At 40.2% G+C, this 18470-nt stretch overlaps 1 protein-coding gene across 2 annotated transcripts in view; it reads right to left on the bottom strand.

The window, feature by feature from the left end:
* Nucleotides 1-1256: 1256 nt before the first annotated feature.
* Nucleotides 1257-18470, bottom strand: part of Sytl5 (synaptotagmin like 5) — a 100206-nt gene continuing 82992 nt past the window's right edge. For both annotated transcript variants that reach the window (XM_038317255.1, XM_038317256.1), the window contains 4 exons: nt 7582-7690; nt 6396-6531; nt 2703-2911; nt 1257-1399 (listed from right to left, as the gene is read on the bottom strand). In XM_038317255.1, coding sequence (XP_038173183.1) covers nt 1257-1399; nt 2703-2911; nt 6396-6531; nt 7582-7690 — 597 coding nt within the window. The remainder of the gene's footprint in view (nt 1400-2702; nt 2912-6395; nt 6532-7581; nt 7691-18470) is intronic.

Raw genomic sequence — 18470 nt, 5'->3', positions numbered from 1 at the left:
AACCAGACTTGGCATCCCTTCTGGATTTACCTGGCTTTGCTTATAAATTTGGTAGCTTAGGCACATAAATGACAAGACGTAGAGTACATTCAACTACTTGTCTCTCTTTCACCATCCTTTCTTGAACCTTCTCTCTTGTTGTTGGGCAAGGCATATTTCTTTTTCTATTTATTTTGGTATTAGCAATATGGCTTCCTTTTGATCAATGAGGTATAACACACTTATGTGCTTGAGCAGTGGGTTATCCAAGTACACCTCTGCCATCACCATACTTGGGCTATTCTTTTGGTCTAATAAGAATTGAGAAATAAGTACCTGATTTAGACCCTCGGGCTTATAAGGAAAAAGCAGAGCTCTCCTAGCCAACCTTCATAGACACACAAAAAATTGATTTTCATTTTAAGTCATTGATTTTTGGGGTGGTTTGTTACTTGCCATTGTAATAGGTTAAGAAAGCAGTAATTACTTGGGTAAAGAGAAAATGAAAGAAAGAACATGGAGTTCCTAGCTTTTTCCTATAGCAGCACAGGAAACAGTGGAGTATCTCCCTTAATTGGCCCTTATTTCTTATTTCCTTATACTTAATGGCTTGTAATATTTGATAAAATAATTTTTGTAACGGAGCTCTCTAATTGCTAGTTTATCAGCAAGATGGCCCTATATTCCAATTTCTCTACACACAATCTCGTTTGTGTCTGTTTTTTTTTAAGTATGAGTGTGTATAATCATGTGTAATCATGGAGCTCTCTTCACTTTCAAAAGGAGTCTGACTTCTCCCAAACCACCCCTAGCATGTCTTCTTTACATTACAGGCAATCTCCAGAGAAGCCAAAGATCTCTCTCTTTGTTAGTCTCCAAGCAATCTACCTTCTTGGTGTTCCCTTCTTTTCTCAATCTGAAAAAAAAAACTTAAGTAACTTGTTTGGAAAAGGGTTGAGGAGCCCAGCAATATTTTTCCAATAAGCTTGTGTCATTGCTGTCAGTATAAAGCCCATGAGCCATTGCACAGTCTGTTTGTTGGCAAGATGGTGGGGTCCACTTCCTATTGTCTAATCAGGGAAACCTGAGCAGGGGAACATATAGAAGGATATGCTTTTCAGACAATCAGCAAGATCCTAGATGTTCACAACACTAACATATCTCCTCTCATGTCCTAAGAGGTGAGAAATAACAGGGCAACAGAATTCAAGGGCCCAGTCTTTGCTTAGAGAAAACAGAAGGCAACCAGAGATGTAGTTCTTGGAGAACTGGTTCCTTCAGACCCTCCATTTTGCCATGCTGGAACGCAGCATGAGAATGCCTTCTACAGATGTCCCAGGGTTGTCCATCATCCTTTGCCAAAGGTGCTGTTCCTCCCCTCGAGAGTCCATCCAGTCCACATTCTTCCCATGACTGACACCTGAAGAAGAGAAAAAGGGGCACAACATTTCACACAGGGACTGGAGCTTCTAGAAGGCAAGTAACAATCTCTGAGGGCCTCTTCTTGGTTCTCATATCTAGTGAGAGGTGTTAAAATGAGTCAGTCTATTGAAGACTGCATTACTTCCTTCTGCTTAGGTTGTACAGAGAAACCAGAGTGGCCCCTGATATCTCATATCCTCCCGACTTTGATAGAATCAACTCATCAAAACCAAGTCAATGTGAGTTCACAGGCTGCCCTCAGATATGAAAATCTCTATTTCAAAAACAGCTACTCTCTGATCCTGGAGGTTTCAATTTTACTGACATATGTATTCCCTGCTCTCCTTAATTTATAAAAAAGTGTCATATAAATGGAGACTTTCTCAACCAAAATGTTGACATGGCATATGGCTGGTTTAAGATATGGGGTAAAGAGACTTGGGGTCTTCTAGTGTTAGTTCATGTGCACTTCTGGTGTTAAAGCATTTGACCACGGGAATCTCTCCATACCTAGTTCACACCTTGTTATATTTTATGACATGAGTTATTTCCTTCATTCTGTGTTTAGTATCCTATCAACATGACACACTCAGGTCATCGAGAATGCATCCATCTGATTGGCCTGTGGACAAGTCTGTGGGGGCAGTTTCTTAATTGATGATTGATGTGGGAGGAAACAGCTCACTGGGGGGCAGTGCCACCCATGGGCAGGTGGTCCTGGCTTATATTAAAATATCAGGCTTAGCAATCAAGTAAGCAGGATTCCTTTGTGGTTCAGCTTCAGTTCTGCCTCTATGCTCCTACCTTGACTTCCTACCCTGATTCACCTTCATGATGGACCGTAGGCACGAGAGTGAAATAAACCCATTTTCCTCCCAAGTTTCTTCTCATCATTGTCTTTATCATAGCAATAGAAAGCAAACCAAAAACACATTGCTTGATCACTGTTGAAGCACTAGACAGAAGTGAAAAGAGGATAAAGTAAAGACAGCCTTATGAGGCCTTCCTCTCCTGTCTCGATTTTCATTTGAGCAAAACCTGAAGACCCCAAAAAGTACTTGAAATTCCCTTACGTGAATGTATTAAAGATTTTTCTATGAAAGGATCAAATAGAACATTTCCTCAACTTTAAGCCTAAGGATACAAAGTTGCTACAGAAACACATTTTAACAGTGATCAGATCTCCATCTAAAAGAATGAGGCACCTACACTACATAAAAATCTACAGCACATCACAGCTGGAGTAGCCACTCTATTGCCCATGCTCAGCCATATACCAGCTCCAGCTCTCAGTTCCTTACCGCTTCCACAATTTAAACGAACACCTCCTAGGAAGATGTTGCTGGAAAAGGCTTCCTTGTCCCAGATGGTGAGTTCTAGGCAAACGTTCGTTATATCCTGAGGATACAGGCTGCTGAATACGAATGTATGATTCCACTGAGGGTTAACACTCTTTTTGACAACCGCCGTTTTGTGCTTGGTGGCTTTGTGATCATCAGGAAGCAAGTAGCTGTAGGAGGAAACACAGTTACGTGGTGGGAAAGTAAAAATGCAATCTTTGAGCTGTCATTTGGATCTCCTACAATTCTGTGTGACTGTATGTGACTACAGTATGCATTCTTGATGTTCTCTCCCTGATATCTTATTTGGAGAAATGTCTAGTAAGTACATTTACAATAGTAAAATGTCCTTCCTCCATTTTTGAATACAATTTTTGTCTTTTCAAACCCTTCTAAATATTTGGTTCTCCATCTGGTAAAGAAAAGATCCCTGTTGGTAGCCACTATTGTTTGACTTTGTATGTTCTTGTATGTTTGTATATATCTGTAAACTGATTTGCAGCTAAGGTGGATAGTTCCTGGAATGTTTTCAGCTTCTCACCCCAAATCCTGTGTGTTACAGGTTATCTACTTCTGTGTGAGTGTGCTCCCTTATGTTCAGAGTACCTAGAGTTACTGAAGACTGAAGGCTTGAAGGGTAATATTCAGCCAGTGGGTTTTAGAATAGGCCGAGAGTTCTGCAGTTCTTCAAGGGATACTCCTAAGGAACATTACATGGAGTTCTTGCTGTTCTCTTTCTCAGTGGAACTGAACCCTACAGCGATAACCTTTCCATTAACATATCCTTTATAACTGCTTCCCTCTGTCTTTTGCTTCGTGGTCTACACTCTTTGATTGATGTTTCCCGGAAGCCCTTCTCTGATAGACTACCTGTGCCCTAGGTCTTCTCTATTGTGTTCAATCTCTAAGTCTCAAAAACCTTTGTGCCTTCAAAACACATGGTTTAGGGAAGAAAATGAGTGTAGATGGAATTAGTACATGAAACAATTATGAAAAATACAAGTAAATGGCCCAGGGATAAAGAAGATAATTGGGTTGTGTTGTATTTAATTTACTATACTGGTCAGCACTAGTAAGTAGGACAATGACAATGTCCTAAGTTTGATCCTGGCACTACCACCAAAGAGGGAAAAACTAATAAATTAATCAGAGAATGCTGTTATTCATCAATCTCCATTCTACACTTTTTTCTCTTTTAAAATTCCTAGTTTTTATTGTTACCATCTTACATTTTATCTTATTTCAATTTTTGTATCCATCATTAAAAGCCCCTGGTTCTAAATTTGAGCACATGTCTCCCCAGAATAAAGACCATAAAGCTGTCTTGCAACGCACATACCCACAGAACTAGGTTCTGGTCAATACAATACAAGTAACAAAAAAAGTTACAGGAAGCTTCCTATAAGCTTGGATTCGCATAGGATGGCTGAACTCTGCATAGCTAGGTATCCTGGTCCATGGAGAAGATACCATTATGATATAGAAAAACTCCTTTGTCCCTGATAAGCATGATATTTCCATATTGACCTTAGATAAGTTACCTTCAATCACTGTTTAAATGTAAGACAAAGTGGCTTTTAAATTTTTAATATTTATTTTTAATGTGGGCATATATGTATGGGAACATGCCATGGCATAGATATGGAAGACAAAGGATAACTTGTGAGAGTCAATTATCATGTTTTTTACCAAGAGAATTCCAGTTATCAAAATTGGTTTATTAGGTTTGGTGGCAGGCCCATTTCCCTTTATTTGCCGAACCATCTTGTAGGCCCTAAAGTCTTTCTTAAGTCACAAATATTTCAGTTCATAAGTAGAGAATATGAAATTATGTAATTTACATATTTTATAACATTACCTATGTATCTATTCTTGCTTGCTCTCTGGCTCTTTGAAAGATATATCAGTTTATCTTTAAGGGTATTTATTTTTATGTATATGAGTGTTTTCCCTACATGTATGTCTATGTACCATAGGCAAGCAATACCTATGAAGACCAGAAGATAGCATCAGATCTCCTGAGCCTGGAGTTAGAGATGGCTGCGAGCTGCCATGTGGCTGTTGCGAATTGAACTTGGGTCCTCTACAAGATTAGCCAGTGCTCTTTACTACTAAACCATTTCTCCAACTCCTTGGATAATTTTTTTAATTGGCTTAATATTTAAGTATTCACTGAAAAGTTAGTGCTTAAAAAATAGAATGAATTACTGTTCTTTATCATTTGTGCTTCATGAATTCTCAACAAGAGAATGTAAAAGCTGTTCCAGACAATATTAACTCATGCCTGGAAGGTCATGTTACAGCCACAGGCCAGGGACAATATTTTTACCATACAAGAGAATAAGGAGCAGAGCCCTAAACTGGACACGGGGCTTTCTAAGGTGGACTGTAGCAGTATGATTCAAAGAAAGTGTTTCTTTTATGCTAAAGAACACAATTCAATAATGGGGAAACCCAATCATCTTACTCTCTTCAATATATGGTCTACTGATCTTAAAATGTATGAGAATAAAGGTATGATTTATTTCCTTGTGGGAAAATACACCCATGGGAGGCCCACCCCTTTCTGAATAGAGATGGAGGAGGAGTGGATGGGGTAGGGAGGTAAATGGTAAGATGGTAGGCAGGAGGTAGTGAACAGGAAGAGAAGAGGGAGGGAGAACTGTGATCGGTATATAAAATAAATAAAAATGTTAAATAAAATTTTTCAAAAAAGATTGTACAAAAAAACAGGATCTCATCCTCTGTCGCCTGCTGGTCTGGCACTGCTACATATAGCCCAGGATAGACACAAACTTGTGATCTTCCTGACTCAGGTCCACAGTACCAGTATTTCAGGCACTGCTATCAGGCCTGGATCACTTTTCAAAGAGGCAACATCTCTGCTTCAAATACTCATCCCATGGCTTGACACCATGGGAACTGGCTTTACTTCATGGTTCTCTGTGAGGTCAGCTATCATATCTATTTTTCAAAGATCAGCATCTAACTCTTGATACATATACATCTGAGTGTGTGCTTGAATGAATGTAAAAATATTCCTTTAGCCCACCTTCTTCTAATTACATGAGAAAAGTCTACAATAGTCAGAAATGAGAGAGATTTGGTATTTGGATTGCCTAGAATAAGCAAGAATATCCATTTAAAGGGTAGTATTCCCTCAAGAAAATGTCATTTGCTCCATATGGCAACAAATGTATATCAGGTAGTCCTGGAGCTTGCCTCAAACACTCTTCAGGGAAGATGCTGAAATTTTTCTACATTTTACAATTTTCCTCAACAGAGTAAACCAGCAAGTATTTAGTATTTTGGCCGGTGCACCAAATGATAACAAAACAAAAATAAAAGTAAATTATACACAGAAAATCATATTTTCTTCTCTTTTTAGAAAGGAATCTCCTTGGGCAGTCAGGATGAGAGCGATCCTCACAGTGGCTCTCCAGAAATCTGCTGGAGACACAGTGAGAGCCAGAACAGCAACTCTCTCCCACACTCACATTGCTTTAGATGGACGAGCAAACAAGTAAGGGTAGCTTTTCCCAAGCGCATGCAATAAGCAGAGCGTGGGCCTCTCACAACTCCCATTGTCTACTGGATCATAGCTCCTTTCAGCACCCAGGAAGTGCCATCGGCGATGAGCTAGAGCAAAATTACCACTTCACGAAGCTGTCAGAAGTGCCTCCCGATTTGACTGCTGTCAGATTCTTTGCTTCTTTGATGAGCACTTCAAGTATTCCCCCAGAGATGATAGGTAACTCTTTCTTCTTTCCCTTTTTAAAAGTCTTCTTTCCTGCATGAACCAGCAGAGAGGAGGTGGAGGAGATCAGCGATTCTGTTTCATAATTTACCAAGAACCTCTACAAAGAGCTACTTCATTTGCTGACAATCAAGCCTTTTAGTCATATGCATGTACACACACACACACACACACACACACGCACACACACACAAAGCTTCTGTAAAGGAAAAATGCAACGATTCTAAAGGAATAGAATAATGGAAAACTTGCTGTCAGCACCATCATCTTATTCTATTGCTAAGGCCAGACCCAAGTCCCAGAGCTGCAGGAGAGGCATTTCTATGACTTGGATATATTGACCTGACTTTCAAAGGGTCTATTCAATAATCCCCTTTTTATAAATTGTCAGCTTCAGGCAGGGTCAGGTTTAGAGGGTGCAACCTAGATTCAGTTACATTTAGTGGTTGGGAGAAAACCTTGTCACTTTTTAATATTTATTCTGACGCGGTGAACTCAACATGAGCAATAACCACTAAATGACTGGCACCCTTACATCTATGAACCTATTTAATCCTCACAGCCCTCTTTAATTTTTTTCCCTTTTTTTTCAGAGATCATACTATAATTATACCATTTCCCCCTTTCCTCTCTTCCCTCCAAACTCCCAAACGTATCCCTCCATTGCTCTCTTTCAAATTAATGGTCTCTTTTTTTTTATTGGCTGTTATTCCGTGTATATATGTATGTACATATTTATTCCGAACTATAACCTGCTCAATCTGGATAATGTCGTTTGTATGGATATTTTCAGGACTGACCATATTGCATTGCCCAAGTAGCTGGGGGAAACCACCATGAGGTCTCAACCCGTCACAAAGAACTACAGACAGGTGAAGTGAGAAAGCTCAGACCAAGAGCTGAGCTACTTTCACAGGGAAGCACGAAAAATGGTGACCATGAATGGAAAGAAAAAGGAAGCTGCCTATGACGTTGATGAAAACATACTACAAATGTAACACAGTCCATCCAAACCTTAACATCTACTTACACAATTGTAGAAACAGAAAAGTGACAGATAAGAGGTATTGATTTTAACCCTACCTTGAGGTTGTTCTACTTGGACTATAGGGCTCTCCTCTGGAGGAATGTATCGTAAGACAACCGTTAGCTCTCCTTTGTATTGAAGGCCAATATCAGGAGGCAACTCCACCTAGTCAAGGGGGGATAAGTGAAAAGAACATCAGAATACTGGATATCATCTTCTTAAATGAAATACAAAATATTTAGAAAGACAAATACTTCATGTTTTCTCTCACATTTGGAATAGAGAGAGTACATATTTCCTTAGATATTATTTCAACAAGAGACCTGACTCCCCTATGGGGAGGATCCAGCTAAGACTCCTAGCAATAGTGAATAAGTAGCCTGAACTGGGCATCTCCTGTGACCAGATCGGTGCTGGGCCCAATTGTCATCAGAGAGGTGTCACCCAGCAGATGATGGAGGCAGATGCAGAAACCTACAGACAAACATTAGGCAGAGTTTGGGAATCCTGCAGAGGAGGAAGAGGAGAAAGGAATGCAGGAGTCTGATAAGTCAAGGACACTACAAGAAAACCCACAGAATCAACTAACCTGGGCTCAAAGGGGCTCACAGCGTCTACACCAAAAACCAGGTAGCCTGCATGAGACTGACATAGACACTCTGCATATATGTTACAGCTGTGTAGCTTGGCCCTCTTATGGGACTTCTAACAGTGGGAGCAAGAGATGTCTCCAACTCTTTTTCCTGACTTTTGGGACCCTGTTACTTATAATAGGTCACTTTGCCCATTCTTAATAATGGAGAGGTGTTTAGTCTTATTGCAACTTGATATGCCATGTTTTATTGATATTTTCAGGAAACATACTCTTTCCTGGATGGAGATGGAAGAGGAGGGGGTTGGGGTGGGAGTAGGGGAATAGCGAAGAAGGACTGGCAGGGGAGGATAGGGGAGGCTGCAGAGAAGTTGTAAAATGGAGAGAGAGAGAGAGAGAGAGAGAGAGAGAGAGAGAGAGAGAGAGAGAGAGAGAGAGAGATTTTAACTTGTCTGAAGATCAGAGTGCAGAGCTAAGGCACTGGAAGCTGCAGAGTGCTGGCACACACCTTTAATCCCAAGTCTCGGAAGACAGAGGTAGATGAATCTCTGTGAGTTCAAGGGCACCCTGGGCTACACAGTATTGAATCTGTCTTAAAAAGAAACAGAGTTTTGATTTGCATTTCCCTGATCACTAAGGAGGTTGAACAAGACCTTAAGTGTCTTTTGGCCATTTGAACTTTGTCTGATGAGAATTTTCTTTTCAGTTCAGTACCCTATTTTTTAATTGGGTTAATTAGAATTTTCATGTCGAGTTTCTTGAGTTCTTTATATATTTTGGAGATCAGACCTTTGTCTGATGCAGGATTGGTGAAGATCTTCTCCCATTCAGTAGGATGCCTTTTTGTCTTAATGACAGTGTCCTTTGCTTTACAGAAGCTTCTCAGTTTTAGGAGGTCTCATTTATTCACTGTTGCTCTTGTTGTCTGTGCTACTGGGGTTCTATGTAGGAAGTGGTCTCCTGTGCCCATGTGTGGCAGTCTACTTCCCACTTTCTCTTCTATGAGGTTCAGTGTGTTCAGATTGATATTGAGGTCTTTAATCCATTTGGACTTGAGTTTTGTGCATGGTGATAGATATGGATCTACTTTCATTCTTCTACAGGTTGACATCCAGTTATGCCAGCTCCATTTGTTGAAGATGCTTTCTTTCTTCCATTGCATACTTTTAGCTCCTTTGTCAAAAATCAAGTGTTCATAGGTTTGTGGGTTAATATCTGGGTCTTCGATTCAATTCCATTGGTCAATGTCTCTGTTTTTATGCCAATACCAAGCTTTTTTCATTACTGTAGCTATGTAATAGAGTTTGAAGTCAGAGATGGTAATGCCTCCGGAAGTTCCTTTATTGTATAGGATTCTTTTGGCTATCCTGGGTTTTTTTGTTTTTCCATATAAAGTTGATTATTGTTCTCTCAAGGTCTGTGAAGAATTTTGTTGGGATTTTATAGGGATTGCATTGAATTTATAGATTGCCTTTGGTAGAACTGCCATTTTTATTATGTTGATCCTACCCATCCAAGAACATGGGAGATCCTTCCATTTTCTGGTGTCCTCTTCAATTTCTTTCTTCAATGCCTTAAAGTTCTTGTCAAATAGAACTTTCACTTCCTTGGCTAGAGTTACCCCAAGATACTTTATGCTATTTGTGGCTATCATGAAAGGTGAAGTTTCTCTGAATTCCCTCTCTGCTTCTCTATCGTTTGTGTATAGAAGGGCTACTGATTTTTTGAGATATCATCTTACACCTGTCAGAATGGCTAAAATCAAAAACACCAATGATAGCCTGTGCTGGAGAGGATATGGAGTAATGGGAACACTCATCCATTGATGGTGGGAATGCAAACTTGTGCAACCACTTTGGAAATCAGTGTGGCAGTTTCTCAAGAAATTGGTAATCAATCTTCCTCAGAATCCAGTGATACCACTCTTGGGAATATACCCAAGAGATGCCCAATCATACTACAAAGCATTTGTTCAACTATGTTCATAGCAGCATTATTTGTAATAGCCAGAACCTGGAAACAACCTAGATGCCCCTCAGTGGAGAATGGATAAAGAAAGTGTGGAATATATACACAGTAGAGTACTACTCAGCAGCAAAAAACAATGACATCTTGAATTTTGCATGCAAATGGATGGAAATAGGAAACATTATCCTGAGTGAGATAACCCAGACCCCAAAAGATGAATATGGTATGTCCTCACTCATTAGTGGACTCTAGCCATAAACAAAGGACATTAAGCCTATACTTCACAGGCCTAGAAAAGCCAAATAACAAGGTGAACCCAAAGAAAAACATATATAGATCTTCCTGGAAATTGGAAGGAAACAAGATTGCTGGGAAAAAGTTGGGAGCATGGGAGTGGAGGTAGGGGGAGAGAAGGGAGAAAGGAAAGACTGAAGAGAGCTCGGGGGAGTGGGAGGGTGGAGATGGAGAAAGGGAGGGCATAGGAGCAGGGAAGATTTCTACATTAAGGGAGCCATTATAGGGTTGACAAGAGACTTGGATCTTGAGGGGATCCCAGGTGTCCACGGGGATGTCCCCAGCTAGGTCCTTGGACAGCAGAGGAGAGGGTGCCTGAACTGGCCTTGCCCTACTATCACACTGATGTTTATCTCGAATATCACAATAGAATCTTCGTCTGGCTATGGATGGAGATAGAGGCAGAGACCCTCCTCAGAGCAACAGACTGAGCTCCCAAGGTCCAGCTGAAGAGCAGAAGGAGGGAGAAGATGAGCAAGGAAGTCTGGACCGCGAGGGGTATGTCCACCCTCTGAGACAGTGTGCCTGTTCTAATGGGAGCTCCCCATATCCAGCTGGACTGGGACTAAATGAGCATGTGATCAAACCAAACTCTCTGAATATGGCTGACAATGGGAGCAGACTGAGAAGCCATTGATAAAGGCACTGGGACTTGTTTCTACTGCATGTGCTGGCTTTTTGGGATCCAGTTTAGTTGAATGCAAAGCTTCCTAGGCCTGGATGTAGGGGTAGGGCCTTTGACTTCCCACAGGGCAGGGTTCCCTGCTGTCTCTTAAGGAGGGAGGGGGAGGGAGGAGGGTGAGTAGGGGAGGGGAATGGGAGGAGGGGAGGAAGTGTAAATTTTTTAATGGAATAAATAAATAAATAAATAAATAAATAAATAAATAAATAAAGAGGAACAGAGCTCATACAAAGGTGATCCCAGCTCTTGGGATCACACAGCTTTAATCCCTGCACTAGAGAGTTGGAGACAGGAGTGGTATGGCTGGTTAAAGAGAGGAATCTAAGGCTGAAGGAGACAGGAACTCAAGGCAGTCTGAGGTTTGGTGGAGACAGATTCAGTCTGGAGATGATATCTGAGGACAGGCTCATCCCTTCGGTCTGAGCATTGGTAGAGGTAAAAGAACCCTCTAATGGCTGGCCTTTCTGCTTCGCAAATCTTTAGCATTAACCAATATATCCGACCCTGGGTCTTATTATTAAGATCAAATAGAATTCTAGGTAGAAAGACGGGGGGGGGGGGAGAAGGGAAGGAAGGAGGGTGGGAGGGAGCAAGAGAGAGTTGACTTCCGCACACTGAATCAAGGGCAGAGAACTGTGCTCCTCAGTTCTCTGAGAAAGTAGATGGAAAGTGTTCCGAAGCCAAACTTTTACATAGTTAAGATAGAGACTCTTGAAAACTTAACACACACAGATGTACACAGATACAACGTCCCTCCCCCACATACACTGGAAATATTTGCCTAATTTGAACAAATGATATTATAAGTACAGCATGTAATACTCTTTGTTCTTTTTTAAATAAAGTACGTTTCAAAGACTTTTCTTACTGTTCTAAAGTTTTCAGTAGTGCTGAAGGTAGGACATAATAGTAGATTGTAGTGAGGAGCTGCGGGCCACTTCCTGCCGCCCTGCTCTCGGCCACCGGCTAGCTTAAAACCCAAAATAACAACACACAAATTGTATTCTTTTAAAACACTGCCTGGCCCATTATTTTCAGCCTCTTACTCACATCTTGACTAACCCATATCTAACAATCTGTGTAGCACCACAAAGTGGTGTCTTACCAGGGAAGGATTCTAGTGTATGTCCATCTTGGGCTGGAGCTTCATTGCGTCTGTCTCTCTGAGGATAGGCATGGCGGTCTGTCTAACTTAGGAGAGGCGTAGCATCTGACTGAGCCATCTACCTCACTTCCTTCTTCCTGTTCTGTCTACTCCACCCACCTAAGGGCTGGCCAATCAAATGGGCCAGGCAGTTTCTTTATTAGCCAATGGGAATCCTCCATCATTTCCCCTTTTTCTGTTTAAAAAAAGAAAGGCTTTAACTTTAACATAGTAAAATTACATATAACAAAACAGTTATCAAGTAAGAATTACAGATATAGTATTTATATCTTCTACTTTATCTTTTATCATAACTAAGGAAAACTATAACTATCTATCTATTCTTCAACTCCATCAAAGACTCCAGAAGAACACAATATTACCTAGGTGAACAAGAAGTAAGCTACTTCCAAAACTCTAGAAATCAGAGACATCTTGCTGCCTAGACAGTCACCCAAAGTTCCTCTGTACCGTTGGGGCATCCATCTTCAGCCTTCAGGCCCATAGTTTCCAGCAGACATTTCCATGATGCAGGAAATTCCAAAGGCAGTTCAGTCAGTATCTGCTGTGTCCTGCAGAATGTCTCACAGACTCTTTCATGTATGAGGAACCCTGAAAGATCATCTCACCTTTAGGCAAGTTCATCAGTCCTCTTTCTGTGGGTTCTTTGTGTCCAGTTTATGCCAACAGTCCAGGCAAGTGCAGTTTCTTACCCAAGTGGCTATCAAACTCCATAAGGATCCTTTTCGATGCCCATCTTCCTCTTGAAGTAGATTGGTGCTGCCAGGAGCTGACGTGTCTCATTGTCATGAAAAGCCTTAAGTTACTAAAACATTTACGTGGAATATTCTATAGTCTTTGAAAGATATTAGGGATGCCTATCTAACTGAAATATATCTCTATATATCTAGAAAATCTAACTAACTTGACAACAAGCTTAACTATTATTGATGATTATCCATTAACAACCTATATTTCCTAATTATACATTATATTTTAAAATGAACTACACAATCACAATACCTTAATCAAGATCAGAAATACATATAACAAGATTGACCTTAAATTAATATCAGTAACCAAGATTCACAACAATCCAACTTATTTATATCTATATCATCTCCCCCTTTAAATGTAAAAGGACATTTATAAACAATATTTGGGAATATGGGCACAGTTATTTCTCTCCAAACTGCTTCCTGCTGAATGGGGACGCTGTTAATCAGATCTTTCATGGTGTAACCTGTGTGCCAGGTTCATCTCAGTCATCAGTTGGGTGAAGTAATTTTCTGAAGGTGTTCATAGCAACCTTTCAGGAGGACGTGGTCTATCATACCATATTGGGATAGAAGCAATCCAACGGGTCTCATTTTCTGTAAAAATAAAAGAAGAATCTCTTTTCCAAAGTATCATATCCTTAGATCCAAATTCTGAAGTCAAGGTATTTTCAAGATATCTTTCTTGGATTAGTTCAGCAGCATTTGTAGTAAACAAATATCTTTTAGCAGCTGTTGCTCCTTCCTCAGCATTCAAACAATTCAAAAAGAGCATAATAGCATACAGTATCAAGATTCTCTGTGTATTTTCCATCTTTGTGCGGCTTTATTTTAACCTCTATTTCGTTTATTTTTACTTTTATTTTTTGAGACAGGTTCTCTGTATATCTTTGTCCTGGAATAACTCTGTAGACCAGGCTGTCCTTGAACTCATAGTGATCCTTCAGCCTCTGCCTTCCCCAGTGCAAGGATTAAAGGTATGTGCTACAACACCTTGAACTCACAGAGATCTGTCTGTCTCTGCCTCCCAGGCATTGGGATTAAAGGTGTGTGCTGCCACACCTTGAAGTCACAGAGGTCAATCTACCTCTGCCTCCCAAGTGTTGGGATTAAAGGTGTGTACCACCACAAAAAACTACTTCCTTTTTTTTCTTTCTTTTACTTTTAAGAACTTTAACCTTTAGTCTGCATATATTTTTAACACAGTGTAAACTACTTAGACATTTTCTTCGACTTTGAATTTTTCTTTTACTGTATATCTCTCTTTCTGACTACATGAGTCTTTACTTTACCAAACAATATCAGTAGGACTAAAGCCGTGACTTTGGCGGCTAGATCCAGCCCATTCCCTAGCTTTCCAGCCTCATGGCAGAGGTACCACAACTCTTTGGCGGTTCAAGGTCCCTGCCAGCAAGCAAGCTGCAACAGTGTTAACAACACTCAAAAGCTCCATAGTCAGGACCGGCTGCTTGAAAGAGTCAGAGTTTGCCCTGGCAGAACGGCCCAGAAAGCTGGCATTTTAAACCGTACAGCTTTTTTCCTGCTATGGCTGAACACTGAAAAGCATGCAGTTAATTTTCATCAACAACATTTAAATGTTTCGTAGCCGAACCTCTTAAAGGAGCTGCAATGTTTTGCAGCTGAAGCTGAGTCAGGAAGCCTCTCTTAGATGAGAGTGCTTGCTTGCCAGAACCGAAAAATAGAGCTTTACTCTATTCTTTCCCAAGCTTTCTCAAGCTTTCTGTGGATTCGGTTATCCACGTGGGCGCCATTCTGTAGTGATGAGCTGTGGGCTGGCTTCCCACGGCCCGGCTCCTGGCCGCCCAGCTAGCTTTACCCAAAATAACATCACACAAATTGTATTCTTTTAAACACTGCCTGGCCCATTATTTCTAGCCTCTTATTGTCTAATTCTCACATCTCTTGCTTTAACCCATATCTAATAATCTGTGTAACACCACAAAGTGGTGTCTTACCAGGAAATATTCAGCACATCTGGCCTGGTGGCTGGCTTCATTGCATTTCTCCCTGAGGAGAGGCATGGCGGTCTGCCTAACTTAGGAGAGGCGTAGCATCTGACTGAGCCATCTACCTCACTTCCTTCTTCCTGTTCTGTCTACTCCACTCACCTAAGGGCTGGCCAATCAAATGGGCCAGGCAGTTTCTTTATTAGCCAATGGGAATCCTCCATCAGTAGATCTTTGTTCAGAATACATGCCACTTAGGGATTGGATCCTCAATTCTACCAAAAACCAAAAATGCAGCAATTTTAGTTTATATGTCATAATTGAAAAATGTTAATGGACACTATAGTTGATTAGAATAATCTCTACTGTTTTGATACTATGACAGGCTATTTATCTTCTTTAAGACTGAGGAGTTGTTGCTTTACTTTGGTGATTGGAACATGACAGAGGTGGCAATATACTTGTTTCTGGGCCCATGTCTAAAGGTTGACAGCTTCTTTCTATTTCCCTTCTTGGAATGGGTATTTATAGAATACAGCATGTAATACTAACTTTGTTCTTTTTAAATAAAGTATATTTCAAAGACTTTTCTTACTGTTCTAAAGAACAGTTACTCTCTCTTAGAGCCCCCCATTGTGAGAGTTTCAGCCCACCTGTTGAAGAGACAAATACCTGATCTAGTTTGCAGGCCTCATTGTATCAGCCAGAATATATCAACATCAAGTATGGGATATGGAAGTAAGCTAACCTAAACATCTAATTCAGTCAATTCTTCAGCAGTGTCAGATTTAGTCAACTATCTGGCTGCAATTCTCCAACACCTTGACTGAGAACTGCCTTGATGAGCTCATTCAATACACAGCAATCCCAGATTTTTGTTTAAAGCTTGGAAGGTTTCCATTAGTTTACTATACTGTCATAGCTAATTGGAGAAGTCCTATTTGATATTACATGAAATTTTAGAGTTATGAAATACATTGTAGGAAAAGTGATAAGTGCAAATTGTACGTACAAATACAGAACATATTAGGACAGACTCACACCATGAATTGTCGGGATGCGTTGATGCTATGTGGACTTTCAGCTAAAGGTAAAATATACTAATGATTTTCTTATAAACACAAACCTCAAGAATTATAAAAGTATAATACAATAGCAATGAGATCTTATGATGTTTTGTTTTTTAGAGTAGTGACAAATCACATGTCCAAAGCAACTTTGGGAGGAAAGGGTTTTATTTCACCTTACAGTTCATCCTGAAGGGAAATCAGTGAAGGAACTCAAAAACAGGAGCCTGGAGGCAGGAACGGAAGGAGAGTCCATACAGAAAGTTACTAATTAGCTTGTTCCTTGTGGCTTGTTCAACCTGTTTCTTATACAGCTCATGACTACCTGCCCAGGGTTGGAACTGCTCCCCATGTGCTCCCCTCCCACAACCATCATTCTAGAAAATGCGCCACAGACTTGCCTACAGGTCAGTTTGATAGAGACAATTTCTCAGCTGAAGTTCCCTTTTATCAGATGGCTCTAGATTGCTCAAAATTGAGAAAAAAGTAACCAATGCATTTTATACCAAAGTAATATAGAAAGCATAGCTAAAATGTAGGGTTATCTTGAAGTCTGCAATATATATTTGGGTATATTTGATATTCTGGCGTAGCAGTTTTGAGGTAACATGTTCCTTCCATACCATCATTTTCACTATCCAACCAATTTCTGCTCAGAAAAATGTAGGATTTATTTCCGTTTCATACAGGGCCTTTTTGTAAGTGTTGTGGAGATGCATTAGACATAGACCCTACTTTCAACATTGTTTAGAAGCTGTTTTAAACTACCCAATTTCTAATTCATTGAATTAATGTATTATCCTCAGCAATGAACAGGATTACTTCTACAAAGATGGTAGGTTTCTTCTGCTATATTTATGTCCACAGAGAGTCAGCTGTTATGAGTCTCTAAGGTTCTTTAATGGCAGGCACATTGGAGTGGTAATTATATAACTCAATATTACATAAATTGATTTGTGTACAAAGACAGCTGTCATTATAGAAACTAGGCTTAAATACTTTACAGAAACAAATGTTTGAATGCCAAGTTGTTGGTTTATGTAGCCGTAAAACTGTAAATTAGAGCAATTATGAATAGTTAGAAAAATTTTCATTTAAAAGCGTTCCTATTTTCTTATTTTATTTTAGATCATTGCGTTAGAAATTGTTGAAGATAATGCATTAAGAATGACATCAAGAACTGGCAAACAGGCAAGAGACCTGCTTCCAGGCTGTACCACCACCCCTGCCACTCAATGGACTCTGTCCCTCCAATACCCACTACACCACCCAACGCCATGTACCTGAACATCTTCCTTGAGGCTACCTCCTCTGCAACCCCAGCAGACTATATAGACATAGGCATGACATACTCTATTTAGTAGAACAGGAGAGTGACTGACCTCCTAGCTAACTGCCCCAATATCCAAACCCTAAACCCCAGGGTATATCTTTATCCCCTCCCCTTCTCATCATAGTACCAGCAAGGCAGCTGGGCCCTCCCCCCACCTCTGGATGAACTCCACTGTTCTGGCACAGTCCCCACAAGCCTGCAAGCAGGTGAGAGACCTGTCTCCCTGCTGTACCAACCCTACCACCAACCATTGGATTTTGTTCCTTCCAAGACCCACTCTGCTGCTTAACTCCATGAACCTGAACCCCTGCAACTCCAGCAGACTACATAGGCACAAGTACAAACCACACCAGTTGGAAGAACAGATTACATAGGCATAGGCATGACTCACACCCTTTGGAAGAACAGGTGAGTAAATGCCAGTGTAAGAATACATGTAACAATTGAAAGAGCAAGATGGCACCACAAGAACCCAGGGATCCTACAGCAGCAAGACCTGAATATTCCAATGCAGCTGAAACACAAGAAGACAACCTTTAAAAATAACGTAATGAAGATAATAGAAGTCCTTAAAGAAGAAATGAAAAATTCCTTTAAAGAAATCAAGGAAATGCAAACAAAAATTTGGAAGAAATCAATATATCCCTTAACAAAAGTCAAAAATCAAAGAAACAAACATGTGAAGGAAACGGTTCAAGACTTGAAAATTGAAGTAGAAATAATAAAGAAAACACAAACTGAGGGAATTCTGGAAATGGAAAACCTTGGGAAGCAAACAGGAACTACAGAGGCAAGCATCACCAAAAGAATATAAAAGATGGAAGACAGAATCTCAGGCAATGAAGTTTCAATGGAGAAAATAGATTCATCAGTCAAAGAAAATGTTAAATCCAATAAATTCTTAGGATAACACTTCCAGAAAATCTGGGACACCATGAAAAGATCAAACCTAAGAATAATAGAGGAAGAAGAAAAAGAATCCCAGCTCAAAGGCACAGAAAACATATTCAACAAAATCATGGAAGAAAAATTTCCCAATCTAATGAAGAACATGCCTATGAAGGCACAAGAAGCTAACAGAACACCAAATAGACTGGACCAAAAAAAGACACCTCAGCACAT

Source organism: Arvicola amphibius, chromosome X (genome assembly GCF_903992535.2).
Source record: "Arvicola amphibius chromosome X, mArvAmp1.2, whole genome shotgun sequence".
Lineage (NCBI taxonomy): Eukaryota > Metazoa > Chordata > Mammalia > Rodentia > Cricetidae > Arvicola > Arvicola amphibius.
Note: the sequence above shows the minus strand (reverse complement) of the source record. Positions and strands in the feature narration are given on the sequence as shown.